The sequence below is a fragment of the Micromys minutus genome, assembly GCF_963924665.1.
Source record: "Micromys minutus genome assembly, chromosome: 2".
In the NCBI taxonomy this organism is placed as follows: domain Eukaryota; kingdom Metazoa; phylum Chordata; class Mammalia; order Rodentia; family Muridae; genus Micromys; species Micromys minutus.
The window spans coordinates 22,988,572-23,005,075 of NC_137971.1; the positions used below are offsets into that span (position 1 = coordinate 22,988,572).

Sequence of the window (16,504 nt, forward strand, 5' to 3'; positions counted from 1 at the left end):
AAACAGCTGTTGTCTTGAGGTTCCATTTGCTCATTTGATGTTGTTGTATGGACTTGGTGAATCAGTTCATGGAAGCACTGAGGACATTCATAGGTGCCAACTGAGACCTGGAAGTAGGAGCTATTCTTTTGGGTAGAAACAGCACCTGATCCAAATATAACCTGAAGTTAATGCTGGGCAACTCTGCACTCTGCGTATAATGTGGCAACTGCCATTTTGAACTGGAGCAGCTATGATTAGCCACACAAGACATAGGACTGGGCTTGCTAGCATTCCCATTTGAAGAGGGCAGAGGGGCTCACAAGGTTCATGAGGCCAATTGGGCGTGTTAGAAATAAGTTCCCACTCTCAAAGAAAGAGACCACCACTCCAGCAAAGCAAAGTGGCACATGTCCCTAATCCCTGCTCTTGGTGGGCAGGGGCAGATGAATCATTGTCATTTTTGAGGCCATTCCGGCCAACATAGTGAGTTCCAGGACAGCCAGGGCTATGTAGAGAGAGAGAGACCTTGCTTCAGAGAGTGAGAAAGGCAGACAGACAGGCAGACACAGGGGAGGGGGGAGAGGGAGAGGGAGAGGGAGAGGGAGAGAGAGAGAATCACTTCAGTTGAAATTTACTCTTGACCAAGAGAGTACACTCAGCAAAACAAACACACAGAGGCAGAAGTATGCTAATACAAGTATGTGTTCTCCCCACCCCCAACTGCTAACTGTGGACCAATCTCATAGTCTTATTTGATTGGCTAGTTTAAAAGGCTTGTTTGAAAGAAAATGAAAGGAGGAAGAAGTCAACCACTTTAATTCATTAATGCATCAGAGCTTTTGTACAGACAAAGTCTTTGTGGATCAAGCGGGCATTAAAACATTTAAATGAAAGCCTTCCAAGATGGGAGCTATAAAAAGACTTGAATTCCTTATCATAAAGTTCTATAGTATTTGATAGAAAAGACTCATACTGAATGCTTATTACAAGAGGCTGAACTCCTAAAGATACACAATCAGTTAAGAGCTGCTGGGGCAGGAAACACACTTTGTTGGTGTGAAGATGTCCTTTAGCCCAAAAGACATGTAGGAGACCACACCCCTCTCTGAGGTCACATAAGCACTTAACAGTTGCTGGAGTGACATTTACTCCACAGGATAGCAGCCTGTTAAAGTATTCTCTCACTGTGTAAGAAACTAAAGTCTTTGTTTTATCTAGCTGGGTGTCTTAGTTTCTACTGCTGTGATAAAACACCAAGACAAAAAGCAAGATAGGGAGGAAACGGTTTAAAAAAGAGCTTACACTTGCACATCATAGTCTATCAGTGAAGCAAGCCAGGACAGGAACTGAAACAGGACTACAACCTGGAGGCAGGAACCGATGCAGAGGCCGTGGAGGAGTGTGCTGAATAGCTTGCTCCTCATGGCTTGCTCAGTCTGCTTTCTTACAGAACCCAGGACCACCACCGACCAATCACTAATTAAGAAAATGCCTTACGACTGTATCTTACGGAGGCATTTTTCTCAATGGAGGTTCCCTCCTCTCTGACGATTCTAGCTTGTATCAAGTTGACATAAAACTATCAAGCACACTGGTGAAGTGGACTTGTCCCTTCGGTCTGTTATGGATGCCCTATCTGACATTAGTAGATGCTTATGCCTAACTCCTTAGGAAATACACATAATAAAGGGTTCATATCTTATATTTGAATAGCCTTGGTTCAAATCTTGGCTCCAGCTTTAATTTCCTATGTGGCTCTAGCAAGATGACTCTACTGCTGTGTGCTTCAGAAGCTTAATTTGTAAAACAAGCGTTAAAAATTATGCCTGGGGTGGGGGTGGGAGAGCTAGCGGTTAAGAGCACTGGCTGCTATTTCAGAGCACCCAGGTTTGACTCCTAGCACCCGCATGGTAGCTCACGGCTGTCTATGATTCCAGGTCAAGGGAATCTGACACCCTCCTCTGACCTTTGAGGGCACCAGGTATGCACGATGCATAGATATACCTGCAGGCAAAACATCCATAAACATGACCGATGACATTTTTTTTCAAAATAATAAAATCCAAAATAAAAATAATTCCTGGTGGATCTAGAGAGATGGCTGGGTGGTTAAGTAACAGTCTTAATCTTGCAGAGGACCTGAGTGTAATTCCCAAAATATACATATGGCAGCTCACAAGCACCTGTAACTCCATCTGCAGGGGACTGAACACCTCTGGCCTCTCTGAGGACACCTATGCTCACGTGTACCTTCACACAGACACATAAAAATACATACTTTTAACAATAAATCTTTTTAAAAAAAAAATCCAGAGTCAAGCACTAGGATCACAGTTAAGCAGAGGATCATTTGAATCCACTCTTTTAAGACCAGCCTGGGCAAGACAGGAAGACCCTGTCTCAACAGTTAGGTCATTGTGTCTGCACCACAGATATTACGATGCATCAGAAGGGAAGCAATGGGAAATATCATATTCTATACATTTTAGCTATTTTTTTCCAAGAATGCCACAAAGTCAAAGTTGAATAACTTATAACTGTGTCCACAAATAGATGTTTTCAAAGAGTAGAGCCTAGTAAGATTTTTCTATTTTAGTTCTTGACTAGGGGGTCAAAGAAACATCACACATAGACTGGCTAGATGGCACCTTTCTGCTCCACCCTGAGCCACAGGCTCCTTGGACAGAAAATAAAACATCTTCTTTCCCACAATTGGCTACCAGAGAATTAGCACAGGACCTGGGGAATTAGCACATGACCTGGGACCTGCCAGTCAAGTGTTTATCTGTGGCAACAAGAATATATTGATTACCTGCCTTTGAAAATAGGGAGCAAAGCTGGACGTAGACGGCAGAGACAAGAAGGGTGAGCTCAAAGGGCAGCTCATCCAGAGTCTCAACTGACCACAGCACCTGGACTTCTATCTGACTCTCTCCATGGTGGTTTGAATGAGAATGGTCCCTAGAGGCTTAGAGATTTAAATGGATTAGGGGATGCAGCCTCTTTGGAGGAAGTGTGTCACAGAGGGTGGGCTTTGACTTTTCAGAAGCCCTAGCCAGGCCCAGTGGTTCTCTTTTCTCTTCCTGCTGCCTGTGAATACAGATGTAGAACTCTATGCTACCTCTCCAGCATCATGTCTGCCTGCATGCTGCCTTGGTAAACAATGGACTAAACTTCCACTAAACTGTAAGCAATTCCCCAATTAAATGTTTTCCTTTGTAAGAATTGCCATGGTCATGGTGTCTCTTCACAGCAATAGAACATTAAGACCCACCCACCCCTAGGTTCTAAGTATCAAACCCAGGGCTTTATTGCATATTAAGGACACATAAACTTGTTAAGTTCAACTGCTCTGCAGTCCTAGACCCTCAAACTCTTAATTACAAAGTCAGTACATGGACTTTAGGACCAGAAGAAATGTCCAAAATGTATTCTGGAAGCGTGAATAAACTCTTTGCTAGCCATTCTCCCATGACTTAACTAGGTCCTTTTTGCATCTTGTTCTCCTAATAAAACTGACAGCCAAGGTCATCCTTCAACGTGAGAAGCTGTCTCTGCACCCACCCTACTAAAGGTCTATAATTTCCCACGAAATACATGCGATGCTGTTCTTCTCAAACTTTCTTGGCACAGGCATGTTGTCAGATGTCCACTGTAGTTTCAAGCACGCATCTTCTTTGGTGTGGTAAACTCATTTTTTTCTGAACCAAGCATTTAGAAACGAAGCGTTCCTTTTTTCTTAAGGCTACTACACAAAGCTGCTCCAGAAGACAGTGTTCAGTGTGTCTGAAACTGGAAATAACCCAAATGTTCACCAACCCCCCTTATCTCCATTGCTTATGGCACTTTGTGTGAGGAAGGGTTGGGGATTTCAGTGGCCAAAGTGTTTTATGAGAACCGCTACTCAAGCTCAGGTGAGAGTTAGGACTTTTAGGTTCCCTCCAACAATGAAATTTTAGCTGTCTTTCCTTTGGTGATGAAAGAGAAATAGGAACTAAAACTAAGAGGTGAAGCAGGGTCAAGTTAAACGAAGCATAGGTGGATCATTGTTTTATCTCTGAAACCAGGGAACTTGAGTCCTGAGAAAACTCAAGTCAAGTTTTGCTTATACCTAGAAACTCCTAAGCCTTAAGGTGCATCAAATTGCCTTGGTCTCTTACTAAACATGGGTAGACTCAGCAAATCTGGGGTGCTGTCTGAGAAGCTGCAGCATCAGGTAGTCAAAGTGAAATAGAAGTTGCTGGACCGTAAAATAGACTGGAAAAGGAAGGGATGGAGATCATTAACTTCGAGATGGTTCCACAGGGAAAAGCACTTGCTGCATAAGGCTGAAGACCTGAGTTCAAATCCCTAGAGCCCACATAAAAGTGAAAGGTGACTGTTGCCCTTCGTCTTTCATACACACACAGTGTAGCAAGCACACATCACAAGCAACAAATTCTTAGGATTGCCCAAGTATTAGCACCGTAAGTCTTAAGTACCAAAAAATCCATAAGTCATAGACAAACCAGGACAGCTTGCTGCCCAGTGATTGGATTAGCTTAATCAGAGCCCAGGGACACAGAGGCCTGAGAAAATGACAGATTAGAATTAGCTTGTTGGAAATATTGACAAACTGAAGAGTTTAAGCATCTATTCTCTCAGGATTCTCTCAGGGTTCTCCAGTCTATAACCCCTGGACCATATGACTCCTGAGACTCCAGATGAGGGTTTTCCTTAATGTCAGCAGCATCAGTAAGCAATGGGTGACAAAGATTGGAAAGAAAGGATTTCTCAGAAACAAGGTGTAGTGGCTATTCCTGATTGTCAGCTTGACTATATCTGGAATGAACCACAATCCAGAGTTGGGGGGGGGGGCTCACCTGTGATCCTGATCTTGAGGCATAAAGGCTATGAATTTTAGGACTCCAAGGCAAGGAGATCTCTGAGCTCAAGGTCATCTGGGACAAAGCAAGTCCTAGATCCAGGTGTGGTGGTACACACCTTTAATCTGGGACACACCTTCAGTTGGAGACCTACATAAGGACATTGGAGGAAGGAACGCTCTTTTCACCTGCTTGCCTTGTGGGACTGAGCATCTGCTAGATTCTAGGATTTCCACTCACAGCTGCTGCCGACCATTGTTGGTGAGTTGGACTTCAGACTGTAAGTTCTGAAAATTCTCTCACTATATAGAGACTACCCATAAGTTCTGCGACTCTAGAGAGCCCTGATTAATACAGAAGTTGGTACCAGGGGTGGTTCTAGAGGAGCAGAAGGATGAATCTTTTAAGAATCTGGAGTTGGTTTAATAATTCACCAGCACCTTCAACTACTGAACCCTCTCCAGATACTCTCTCCTGAGAGCTTGGAGAATATTGAAGACCTGTGGTCGAAAGTATATTTCAAACTCAAAGAAGCTAATGCTTTTGATTATCTTGATGAATTAGGTGATTCGATGTACAAAACCTTCTACAAGGTGGGGAAAAAAATTGGAAAATGATTTTGCCAACATGTTACTCTTGGTATCTCTGAAAAAAAAATGATGAAGGAGAAGAATGAGCTGTATGGTAAAATCGAACGGCTCCAGAGGCAAGTAAACAATCAAACTGTTGCTAGGTGTGTCCTTGGCGAGAATCTTCTCTCCAGCAGCCATAGAGCTCGAGCTGCAGAAGCCAAACTGAAGCCCTCACTATAAGGTTGGCTGAATTGCAGCAAAAATTCAAGTCTCAGCCTCAGAGGGTGTCAGCAGTTAAAGGAAGGGCATTAATTGGCAAAGAATGGGATCCTATACCTTGGGATGGGGCTGTGTGGGAAGACCCTGTTGAAGCTGAGAAATTTGAGTCTTCAGATTCTCAAGGGTTTACCCCACCTGAGGAAGTAGTACCCTCAGCCCCACCCCTTGAATTAATGCCTCTTTCACATGAGGAAATTGATTCCTCAGAGTCTGATAAACCAGCAGTGACTTTCACTGAAGAAACATCTGAAGGAGAAGGAAGGACCCATGCCTTCATTTGAACATACCATGATAGCCAATCTCCAAATAGTCCTCGAGGTTCCCAGGTACAGAATCACCTAAGGAGACAGCTCAGCCGTGTCATCAGCAGAATGCTGTTAGCACAATAAAGTGTGACTTTCAAAGTTAGGTGGCAAAAGACTTTAAGGCCTCTCTCTTGCTCCTAGTTTGGGATCTATTTTGGTCAAGTCCAGCTGCCATGTGTCACAGAAACCCAAGTCACTCTGGAGAGACACAGTGAGAAGCAAAGCCTTCCTATCAACAGCCTCGTGAGTGTGTCATCTCAGAAGATACACCCTTGTCGCTCTACTCAAGGCTTGGGTGACTTCATTCCTGGCCAATGGGAACCAAGAGAACCACTCAAATTAACTCTTTCTTTAAAATGTACAGTTTTTCACTTTACTTTATATGCATGGGTGTTGGGCGCTCTGTTTGCACATATAATGCACCATCTCAGTGCCTGGTCCACTTAGAAGTGCAGAGAGGTTGTTAGGTCTCCGGGAACTAGAATCACAAACAGTCATAAGCTGCCATGTGGTTGCTGGAAACTGAACTCAGGACCTCTGGAAGACCATCCAGTGCTCTTAATAACCGCCATCCCTCAAGACCCTCAGATGAACCCTTGACAGAGCCTTCTAAGAACCCCTCCAAGAACTAATATCCAAGAAGATTCAAACTAGCAGCCAATAAGGCCACAAGCAAGTTTCATTTTGCTTACACATTATAAAATAAAATTGCCTCCAGTGTTTAAAAAAAAAAAAAAAAAAAAACTGTTCCCAAGCAAGTCAGAATGCCCAACATTTGAAATGACTAAAAGCACTTTAGACACCGAGGTCTTCATACCTACAGGCGAAGAACAGATCAGGGCTGAGCAGCAACTGCCTATATCAGATGGTACCTACACTCCTCAGGGCTGCACATTGACCACCTGGCTCTGGGTACATCACATCACTTGCTGGCCCTGCTAAGTTTGCACTCACAAATCAGAATTGCATTCACCAGTGAAGCTCGGGGTGATCTCTGGACCACCAACTTCAGCATCCCTCAGGGGCTAGCTACAAATGTAAATTATTCAGTGAAAGCAGAAAACCTAATGTTGAGCCAGTCTGTATTTCCACAAGCCATACATCCTGCTCTATGATCACCTCTCACAAGCAAGCTTTCTTGCCTCCGTGTCTTAGCTACTTTTCTATTGCCATAAGCAGACAGTGTGACCAAGACAACTTACAGGAGAAAGAGTTTATGGGGGGGGGGGCTTGCTTACTGGTTCAGAGGGTGAGTTCAGGAAACGTGGCAACAGGCATGGGACTTTTAGCTAAGAGACTATGTGAGGAGACAACAATCGGGAGACAGAGCAAAAGCCAACTGAAACAGCATGGGCTTTTGAGACTTCAAAGCCCATCTCCAGTGGCATCGCCTGTCAACAAGGCCACCCTTCTAATCCCCCCCCCCCCCCCCCGAACAGTTCCACCCACTGGGGACCAACCATTAATAGATAAGGAGCCTATGTAAGCCATTCTCATACAAACCGCCACCCTCAGCTCCAAACTGTGTGCGGGTCCAGCTCTACCCCTGAGCAGGTTCAGCCACTAGCCTCACCCGAAATGCCAGCAAACTGTACCCTGTGTCAGGCTTTGCGGAGAAGTCACTGTGGCTGTAAAACCCCAGCTTCTCACGGCACTGCCATGAGGGGTATGTAAGGAGCAAGAACCAGCCCGGAAGAGTCTCTTTGCCTGCCTTCAGACTGACACAAATAAGGAATGTACTGGGTTTTGTTCTTTGTTGTTCTTGTTTAAACCGAGCAAGTCCTACAAGACTCTGGTTCATATTCTCTGCTGTCACCTAAGGGTTCTTGAGGACCCTGAATTTTCCCAATTGTTGTCTTGGGCATTCAGGAGTCCACACCCACAGTCCTTCTTCCAGCCCTAAAAGTCAGCGACTACTTGATTCTAAATGATTTTTCCATTTCAGAACACCAAGCTCCCTCACCTAGTATGAAATAGGCTCCTGTTGCGTTGGGTGGCATTGCTGTACCTCATGAACTCACTGGACTGTCCTGACTGAATTTAATTTGTCACCTTATAAGCAGTATGTCTTATCCCCCTTTCCAATTCAAATGAATCTACTAGTAACTTCAAGTTAACAGTCTGGAAGCATCTACTATTACTAAGTAAACAGAGATTTCTAAGCCCTCAATGGACTAAGAGTTTGGCAGCTCGAGGGAAATCTTACAATGTGGGGCAGTTTTTGTACTGAAGTGATGTGGTCACAAACATCGCAACATGATAACTCTCACCCAGAAAACCCACCACACAGTCCAGAGCTAAGCCTCCGCCCCTGTCCCAGGGTTCTAACTGGAGCTGACTCTACTTCAAAGAAAGGAAAGCTTGTTTGGCCAAATACCCACGGAGCATTGGTTTCAGGAATGTGACATGCTGTTAAACCACACCGTGTAAGCTTGCGGCCACTGAGATTTTCCAAGGATGAAAGTTTCACTTTTCAAAGAAAAACATGGCACCATGTTAGTCGAAGAAACACAAAGTAGATGGTGTCCAGAACCACTCCCCCCTAAAGAACACCTACTATGTGTGAGCATATCCCAAAGGAGAGCAAGAACTTACGCAAGTTGACTAAATGTACATGATTAGAATGAGGAACAGCATCTCCTAACCTTGTGTCGCTTTTTAGGATGAAGGAAGAAGGGAATGGTGGGGTGGACAGAGTCCCATGGTAGTGCATGATGCTGTAGGAAGATGAGAGAACTATCTGAGGCAGACTGGACCAAATGGTCGCCATGAGACAGCTGGAAGATGTTGGCGATTGGAGCAGACACAGGAATTGCAAGTAGATGCAGCAGATCACGGGGTCCTGGGTGCCTCTGTACCTCCACCTCTCCTAAGGCGAGGACTGTGGGATGAGCTGCAAGAGTAGAGGAGGGAATACGGCTCCCAAGACTGTCACCAATGTGTATTCCAAAGGGGAAGGAAGGCGTCTGAGGAACTGAATGAACACAGAGCCTTGTAACTGTTTAGCTGTGAAAGACAATGGGAGAGCCATTTAACCCATCTTCACCACCTAGCTTGTGTTTGAATGCAACAGGGAGCTTTGCTCCCTCCCCAGATCACAGGCATCATCACCAAAGGACTCCAGTTCATGCCTTCGGATGGCGTTGATACCCTCCTCCTCTGGGTAACCTAAGCAAATGTTCAGGACAGGTCTGTATTTACAACAGTTTTGACCTGTTGGTTGTAGGAGCCACCACAACCTCTCTAAACATCCACAGCCTTCTCTCTTCTTAATATTTCACTTTATTTTTGCCAGGTGTGTCTCTAGGGCACTCTAGAGGCTGAGGCAGGCAGATCTCTGAGTTGGACACCAGCTACACAGTGAGCTCCAGGCCAGCCAGGGCTACATAGTGAGACCCTGCCTCAAAACAAACAAACAGATTTATTTTTTTAATTAAGTGTAGTGTGTGTGTACTCGAAGGGGAGAGGGGGGAGGGAGGGAGGGAGGGAGGGAGGGAGGGAGGGAGGGAGGGAGGGAGCGCACAGGTATCCTTGGAAGTCAGAAGAGATGATCAGATCTTCCGGAGCTGGAGCTACAAACAGCTGTGAGCTGCCCACTGTGGGTACTGGAAACCACACGTGGGTCCTCTGCAAGATCGACAAGCATCTTAATGACAGGTCCCACAGTGCCTTTCCTCAAGGGATGGCTCCGGAACCAAGTTCAGGCCATCTAAACACTGATTAGGTTGCCCATGTTTTTTTGGAAAACTGGGGTAACAGTATAGATCAAAATATGGGCAATGGGAAATCCTGGAATCCAGAGTCCATGAGTTGTCGGTGGCTACCTCTAGAACTATGTGTTGGTCTCAGAGAACCTGGAGTAGGTGATCCCTTGAGTGTGTGTGTGTTGGGGGGTGTCTTTGTGCAGTACTTGCTAAGTTATTGAGTTGACTTCAGCTTCTCACTATCTAGGGGTCAAAGCAGCCTTGAACCAGATATGTCAACTTTCAATTTCATGGTCACTGGTGGAAAAACCAGTGTCCTGGGCTTGGCATAGAAGGGAGAAGTCCGCCCCCTTGTGGACATCATAGGGTTTGCAAGGTGCAAAAAGCCCTGAAACCACCTCAAGATATAGAAAAGACAAGCCAACAGCACGGCCTCTCATAGCTTCAATTCACCTGTTGCTAATGAGAGAGTTGTGAGTCATGTGGCAGGGTAGAAGGACACGGAGAAGACAAAGTTAGAAGATAGTGACCCCCCCCCCCCCAGCCACAGAACATTGGAAAAGTAATAGGCAAGTGTTACTAGCTGTTAGAAAGGGGGTAGGGGTGAGCAGAAGCCTCGGGAAGTCTTTCCTGATTCTAGAACTCCTGCTGGGTCTCCTAAGACTTTACAGTCTCTCAGAATGTGGAAGCCCTCCCCTTCATGTCCCTGTCCTGATAATGATCTGTGTAGTTGGTGACACCACACTTGTGACTGAAAACAAAGGCACAGGAATTGAGGAAAGCAAACACCGGAATGAGGCAGAGCTCCAGCCCAGTGTGGTGAGCCCACCTACAGACAAGGTGACTGCAAGTCCCCATCACCATATGAGCTCTGGGAGCCCCAAGAGCTGTTTCCTAGAGCCATTGCCTTCTTCCCACAGTTTTGGCCACACCCACCTCATTTCTCCATCACATGTGTACTGACCCACAGGTACTGGTACCATAAACATGCTTGTCCCAGATAAGTGTGACCCAGGCTCACTTTCTGTTTGTTCAATCAATCTCTGCCACGCATCGAGTGTGGCCTTCGTTCGACATCCTTTTAAAAAGTTGAATTATATTTTAAGATGGCTCAAGTTTCTTACAGAACTCAGCTCATGGAGAATCATGATCGTCTGGTCACCAAAGACATTGCTGTTAAAAGCTAATCACCGTTCGATAAAATACAAAGTGTTGAGACCTTCCTAAAATGGCCGTGTATAAGTAATCTGTGATCACTGGTGCCCTTGGGCTATCTCAGTCTATCTGCAAAGAGCCTGGGCAAACGTTCTGAAGAGGATCGATTCCATCTAGAGCACTGAAGCTTTGGCAGCTTGTCTCGTTTCTTTACGTTGTAGCATTGGGCTTTGATATGCCTCTAAACATCAGAAAGTATCCAACAATAAGTACAACCCACGTTCTACCCAAACACTAAAGTCAGGTAGATTATGCAAGTCTAATTGTGGACAGAAAGCTGTTCAAACACCTATTTCAGACCACCCGGTTCCTGTGACCTTGCCAAATTCTCAACTTGTAATGAAAATTTTAAAGTCCAAAACCTACAAGCCATCAGAGGTTCAGCAGGCAGGTTGTGCCATTTCAACACGGAGAATGTGCTTGCATAAGCAAGTCACCGTGGCTAACCTTTCTGGATCGAGTTCCGCCTGAGGTTCAGAATGTGGCCATGCCAGGGTCAGAACTGTGACAAAACTGTGCTTTCGAGGAGGTTAGCCAAGGTTCACAGGGTCATGACTGGGTCATTTTATCAGTCACGTCAGACTCAACCCTATTGGCAGAGAGAGATAAAACTTTATCTGTCAGGCGGCTAAAGCTGCTTCTGCTGCCTCATCTTGGATCAAGAAAGCCTGGGCTCAGCTTATCTGAGCCAGCCTTCCTCGCACTGCTTTCCGAAGCACCTTCTAAGGAAGGTGACACGCCAGTGGTTTTCTCTTCAGTTTCATTTTGGGCAAGAGCCGTCCATAACCAGAGGGCCTGGCTCTGTCTTATCTAAATCATCAGCTTCAAAGAAGAGCTCTGCCTTTATATGACATGGATTCACTAGGCTGATTTAATGTTAGATATGCTGGCCCTGTTGCTCTAGGATGAGGCTTCCTGATGCACCAACAATGTTGCCCTTCCCAGAATCTCCTCTTTCTAAAGTGAAACCAGCAGCTGCCACCAAGTAACTAAATCATCCCAGGTTCGACTTCCAAAAGCACCAACGAAAAAGAATCTAGAATTCGCTTGGGGCTGAAATGGAAGGGGCTGCGCATTAGTAACAAAGGGCCTGCCATGCATGTGTGAGGCCTTCCATCTCATCCCCATAAAAATGTAAATAAAACCAGCCTCCATACGATTTCAAAATATGAAATCTCAACTACCTTAAAAGAAGTTAAAAGATACCCGTGGATTAGCACACATAATAATAATAATACAGATCTTCTGACATGACACAAAGTACAAACAGTGAGCCAGTCAGCGATTTCCTAACAGAACTTTCTGTTGCGGTGTATAGTTCTTTTAAGACAGGATCTCTATAGCCCAGGCTAGCCTTGAATGTCTTATCTTCCTGCTTCCACAGTCCAAATCCTAGGATTACAGCATGTACCACCCTGGGCCTCTTGACAACAAGAATCTCAAAAAGCAAGAAAAGCACTTTTTAAAATTTTTTTTACTTTATTGGGAAAACCATACAAATTCATTATTTTAACATTTAAAGACCATGGGGGCTGTAGTAGAGACGCATAAATATTATACTATACATTTAGAAATTAAATAAAGGCAACATGACAGTATTTAAAAAAAAAAAAAACAGACAATGTACACTTCAAATAAGTCCAAGAGTTAAAACAGGTATCAGATATCACCCTGGAAGTGTGTGAATCTTGCAGGAAGATTGTCCACGGGGTACACAGTGGGGCTTGTCTTCATTGTAGGAGGTCCGTTTAGAAGCTGCCAGTCACAGTGCCTGGCCAGCTCCACTGTGAATATCTTAAGAAGGACTTTTGCAAGCTCTTTGCCTACACAGCTCCGAAGGCCTCCTCCAAACGGGATGAAACTGAACCTGGAGACATCCTCTGGATGAGGCGGTATGAAGCGGTCGGGATTAAATTCCTCCTTGTTAGTGAAGATACTTGCCACATCGTGGGTGTCACAGATGCTGTAAATGACATTCCAACCCTTGGGAATCTGGTAACCCTGTTTAAAATAATAATAATAATAAAGTCCTAAGAACCAACAAGCCAGGCCCCGAGCTTGCAACAACAACAACAACAAAAAATGTCATCACCAGTATGAGTGGCATTAAGAGAGGAGAGCAAGTGGGAGAGGTGGCTTCCATTGTTTAGGAGGCAGGACAGTGTCAAGGGCAGTGAGCCACTGTTCAGGCAGCTCAGAAGCACAGCAGAGTGGACAGGGTGGGGGATGGGGTAGGAAGAGCACTCACATTCAGCTCAAAGGTCTTCAGAGCAACCCGAAACCCTCCCGGAACGGGAGGGTTCAATCGAAGGGTCTCCTTAATAACACACCCGATGTATTTAAGCTGCTCCAAAGTCTCCATGTCTAACTTGTCTTGATTGCTCTTGCAAAGCAAACCCTAAAAGGAAACAGAAACAACGGTGAGTGAGTGATTCGTGGCCACTCCAATAAAATCAGAGCAGCAGGACTCACCTGCTTCTGGACTGGAGTAAGGGGGGAAAGCCATTGGCCATTCGATTCCACACCCCACGTCCTCAGCCTAAACCCATCATTCTTTCATCCAGGCAGGCAACAGTGTTGCTCACCAGGTCTAAATAATCATACCTGAGTCCTCACCAACTGCCCACCCTGATCTACCCACACCATTCACGTTCTTGAACAGAGACAGAGAACCTGGCAATCTCTACAGTGGTGGTGGAGGAGAGGAGCCCAGGCCAAACTCTGCCCAAGAGAGATCCCAGCACAAAAAAGCCGCCTTTTTAAATTCACAAGGCGCAGTTCCGCCCCCCCCCACTGTCGTCCCTGTCCTCCCCCCCCCCACCTAGTGCTCGGCCCTTCACCATCACAGTACGGGGGGGGGGGGGGGGGGTGTAGTGAGCAAACTTACATACTGGGGGGTGGGGGTGGAGTGGGGGGCAGGCAGTAGAGGCAAATAGGGCACCACTAGAATCCTCCTACCTTGCTCTTTATCTCTTCTCGAACTTTCCTAAGGACATGTGGGTAGAGTCCCAAGTAAGTGATCAGTGAAGTAGCTGCACTGGCTGTAGTTTCATGGCCACCAAAGAGGAGCTCTGTGGCCGACTGTTTCAGTGCCTAAGGGCGAGGCAGAGGTTTATACAAATCTGCGTGCACTTTACAGCACTGTTAAAAAGAACTAACCTTGGACTATTGCACAGAAGACTTCAAGGGGGAAAATGATTTGCTCATAGAAAGTCAAAGATGGCAAACAAAAATTCAAAAACCCTCTTAATCCTACTCGGCGAGTTACAGTCTTGATTTTATTAAGCCTCCCAACCTTCTTTTAGTCTCTGTAAATGAGACTTGCCCTTCGAACCTCGGGACCTTCCCAGTTGTTCAACCACCTCTTCCGAAGCTCTCAAGGCCAGTGGTTCCCAATACTGCCACCTTTTCAACAGGGTTCCTCATGTTGTGGTGACCCCAGTAATAATTTTTTTCGTCACCACTTCATAACGGTAATTTTGCTACTGTTGTGGTTCGTGATGTACATGTCGGATATGCGGGATGCTCTTAGGCGACCCTTCTGAAAGGGTTGTTCAGCTCCGCGAAGAGGTCGCGACCCATATAGGTTGCGAACTGCTGCCCTAGACCTAGCATAAATGCCCACTTGGAAAAAGCTGGGTGCCCTGGCAGGGCTTTGGAGACCCCCCAGAAAGTGTGTCTGGAAAGTCCGAGACACTCCCCGACTCTTGGCATCTTTTGAAATCGCTTCTCACCTGCATGTCCAGCCTTTCTCCCCTTGCCCACGAGTGCTCAACCAGGAGATGCAGCGCGTCCTTGCAACCCCCATCTGGCTCCCCGGCCTGAAGCCGGCGGATCTTGGTGCGAATGTTCTCCTCGATGCGCGCGTGAATAATGTTCCGCGCCTTCATGCCCTGAGCGCGGAGGGAGCGAGGCGGTGAGCGGACGCCCGAGCTTGCGGTTCCCTACTCCGACTCCGCAAACCGCTCTTACCCGGTACAGCCCGCTGAAGGGCACGTCAATCGGGAGAGAGAAGAGATTGCGGGCCATCTCCTCGAAAGCCTCCACGAGCTGCTGCTCGTCCTCTCCGCCGCCCGCTGGACCCCGCTCGCAGCCCAGCAGGATGCGCATGGCGATGCGGAACATGAGGCGCTTCACCTCGGGGTAGACCAGGAGGCCGCGCTCGCCGCAGCTTAGCCACTGCTCCAGACAACTGCTCACTTCCTCAGAGATCACTGGCACATAACACTGGAGCGCCTCTCGGCTGAAGGCCTGCATAATCACCTGAGTTCCCCCAGGAGCAGAGAGCATTACAATCCTCTGCTACCCCCCTCAACGTCCCCTCGCCTTCCCGGATACCCTTTCAAGAATTCCAGTCCCTCCAGGCCTAACGCACGTGCTGGCAGGAAAAATTAAAAGTGGATCTCGGACAGACGCACAGGACTAGCCCTCGCCCCGCATCTATTTGCCTGAACCAAGCCATAGAATGAGGTCTCCCGGCTAGCCACAGAGTTCCCACCTCACTCTCACCTTCTTCCGCTGCTTGTGAGAGGAATCGTGCAGGTTGGAGAGGCAGGCGGCGCCCAGGATGGTGCGCACCGACTCAGGCCAATGCACCGACACCAGCCGGTGCTCTCCCATCAAGATGCGCCGCACATTATCCGCGCCCATCACCCGCACCGTGGGCCGCCCAAACAGATGCGTCTTGTAGATGAATCCGTATTTCTTGCGCTTCATCTGCAGAAACTTCCTCCGCTGAGGTGGAGGAGAGAGACCCGCAACCCGCGTGAGGGGGCGCCGGGGAACATCCGGCCTCCGTCTAGCCCCTCTTCCAAGCCTTGGTCGCCTCCCTCGCGAGGACACTTATCCCGGCTTCTGCCCAGGCCCAGAGCGGAGGCGGGCTCCGGGGAAGCGTCAGATCCCTTCCCGAGCTCCCTTACCTGCAGCACCATCTGCAATGTTTCCCCAAAGAATGGGAAGCCCATGCTACCGGGGGGCAAGGGGAGGGCGCAGCTGCGGTCGCGGCTGCTCACACAGTACAGGTCCCAGAGCTTGAGCGCCGCCAGGAAGAGCAGCAGCGGCAGCACGAAGGTGCAGAGAGCACTGGCCAGCAGCGCCGGGAAGCCCATGGCACACAGCAACCTCCCGCGCCACCTGCCGCCGTCGCCGCTCCGAACCCCGCCGCGCGCCCTCTTTATAAGGCCGCCCAGGTTACTGCCCACGTTACCTTGGTCAGACAAATTAGTTCACCCAAAGTTCATCTTTAATTGCGGATCGGGCCCCTAGCTCCTCCCCCCTCGAGGCGCTGCCCAAAAAAATCTTTAACCGTTTGTTCCGCGCCGAGGCAGAGGCGGCGCACTGGCGGCTTCCCTCCGAGCGCGCCTCCTGGGGGTGCCGGGCTAGGAACACCTCCTTCCCTGTCCAAGGTGTGTAGAGCTCCGAGCGGCTGGGGACAGGGGGAGTGGGTTGTGGATCGGGGTTCCAAGTTTTCTAGCTGTCTCTCTGATGTCCCTCGCGCCGGGTCGGACCAGCTGCCCAAGCCCGAAGCCTTCCTGGCTCTCCGTTTACAGGCGCCTCCCGGGCTCTTTTCCATTTGCTGGGGA

The 16,504-nt window shown here is 47.5% G+C and overlaps 1 protein-coding gene across 1 annotated transcript; it reads right to left on the reverse strand.

Annotated features, from left to right (window-relative positions):
• Positions 1–12,581: 12,581 nt before the first annotated feature.
• On the reverse strand, positions 12,582–16,030 carry CYP26A1 (cytochrome P450 family 26 subfamily A member 1; the record flags this gene model as incomplete). The annotated part of the gene is made up of 7 exons (XM_080911283.1): positions 12,582–12,923; positions 13,171–13,320; positions 13,881–14,015; positions 14,657–14,815; positions 14,895–15,185; positions 15,432–15,656; positions 15,842–16,030. The coding sequence occupies 7 exons, from the start codon at positions 16,028–16,030 to the stop codon at positions 12,582–12,584; spliced, it is 1,491 nt and encodes a 496-aa protein (XP_080767409.1).
• Between the last annotated feature and the right edge of the window lie 474 nt (positions 16,031–16,504).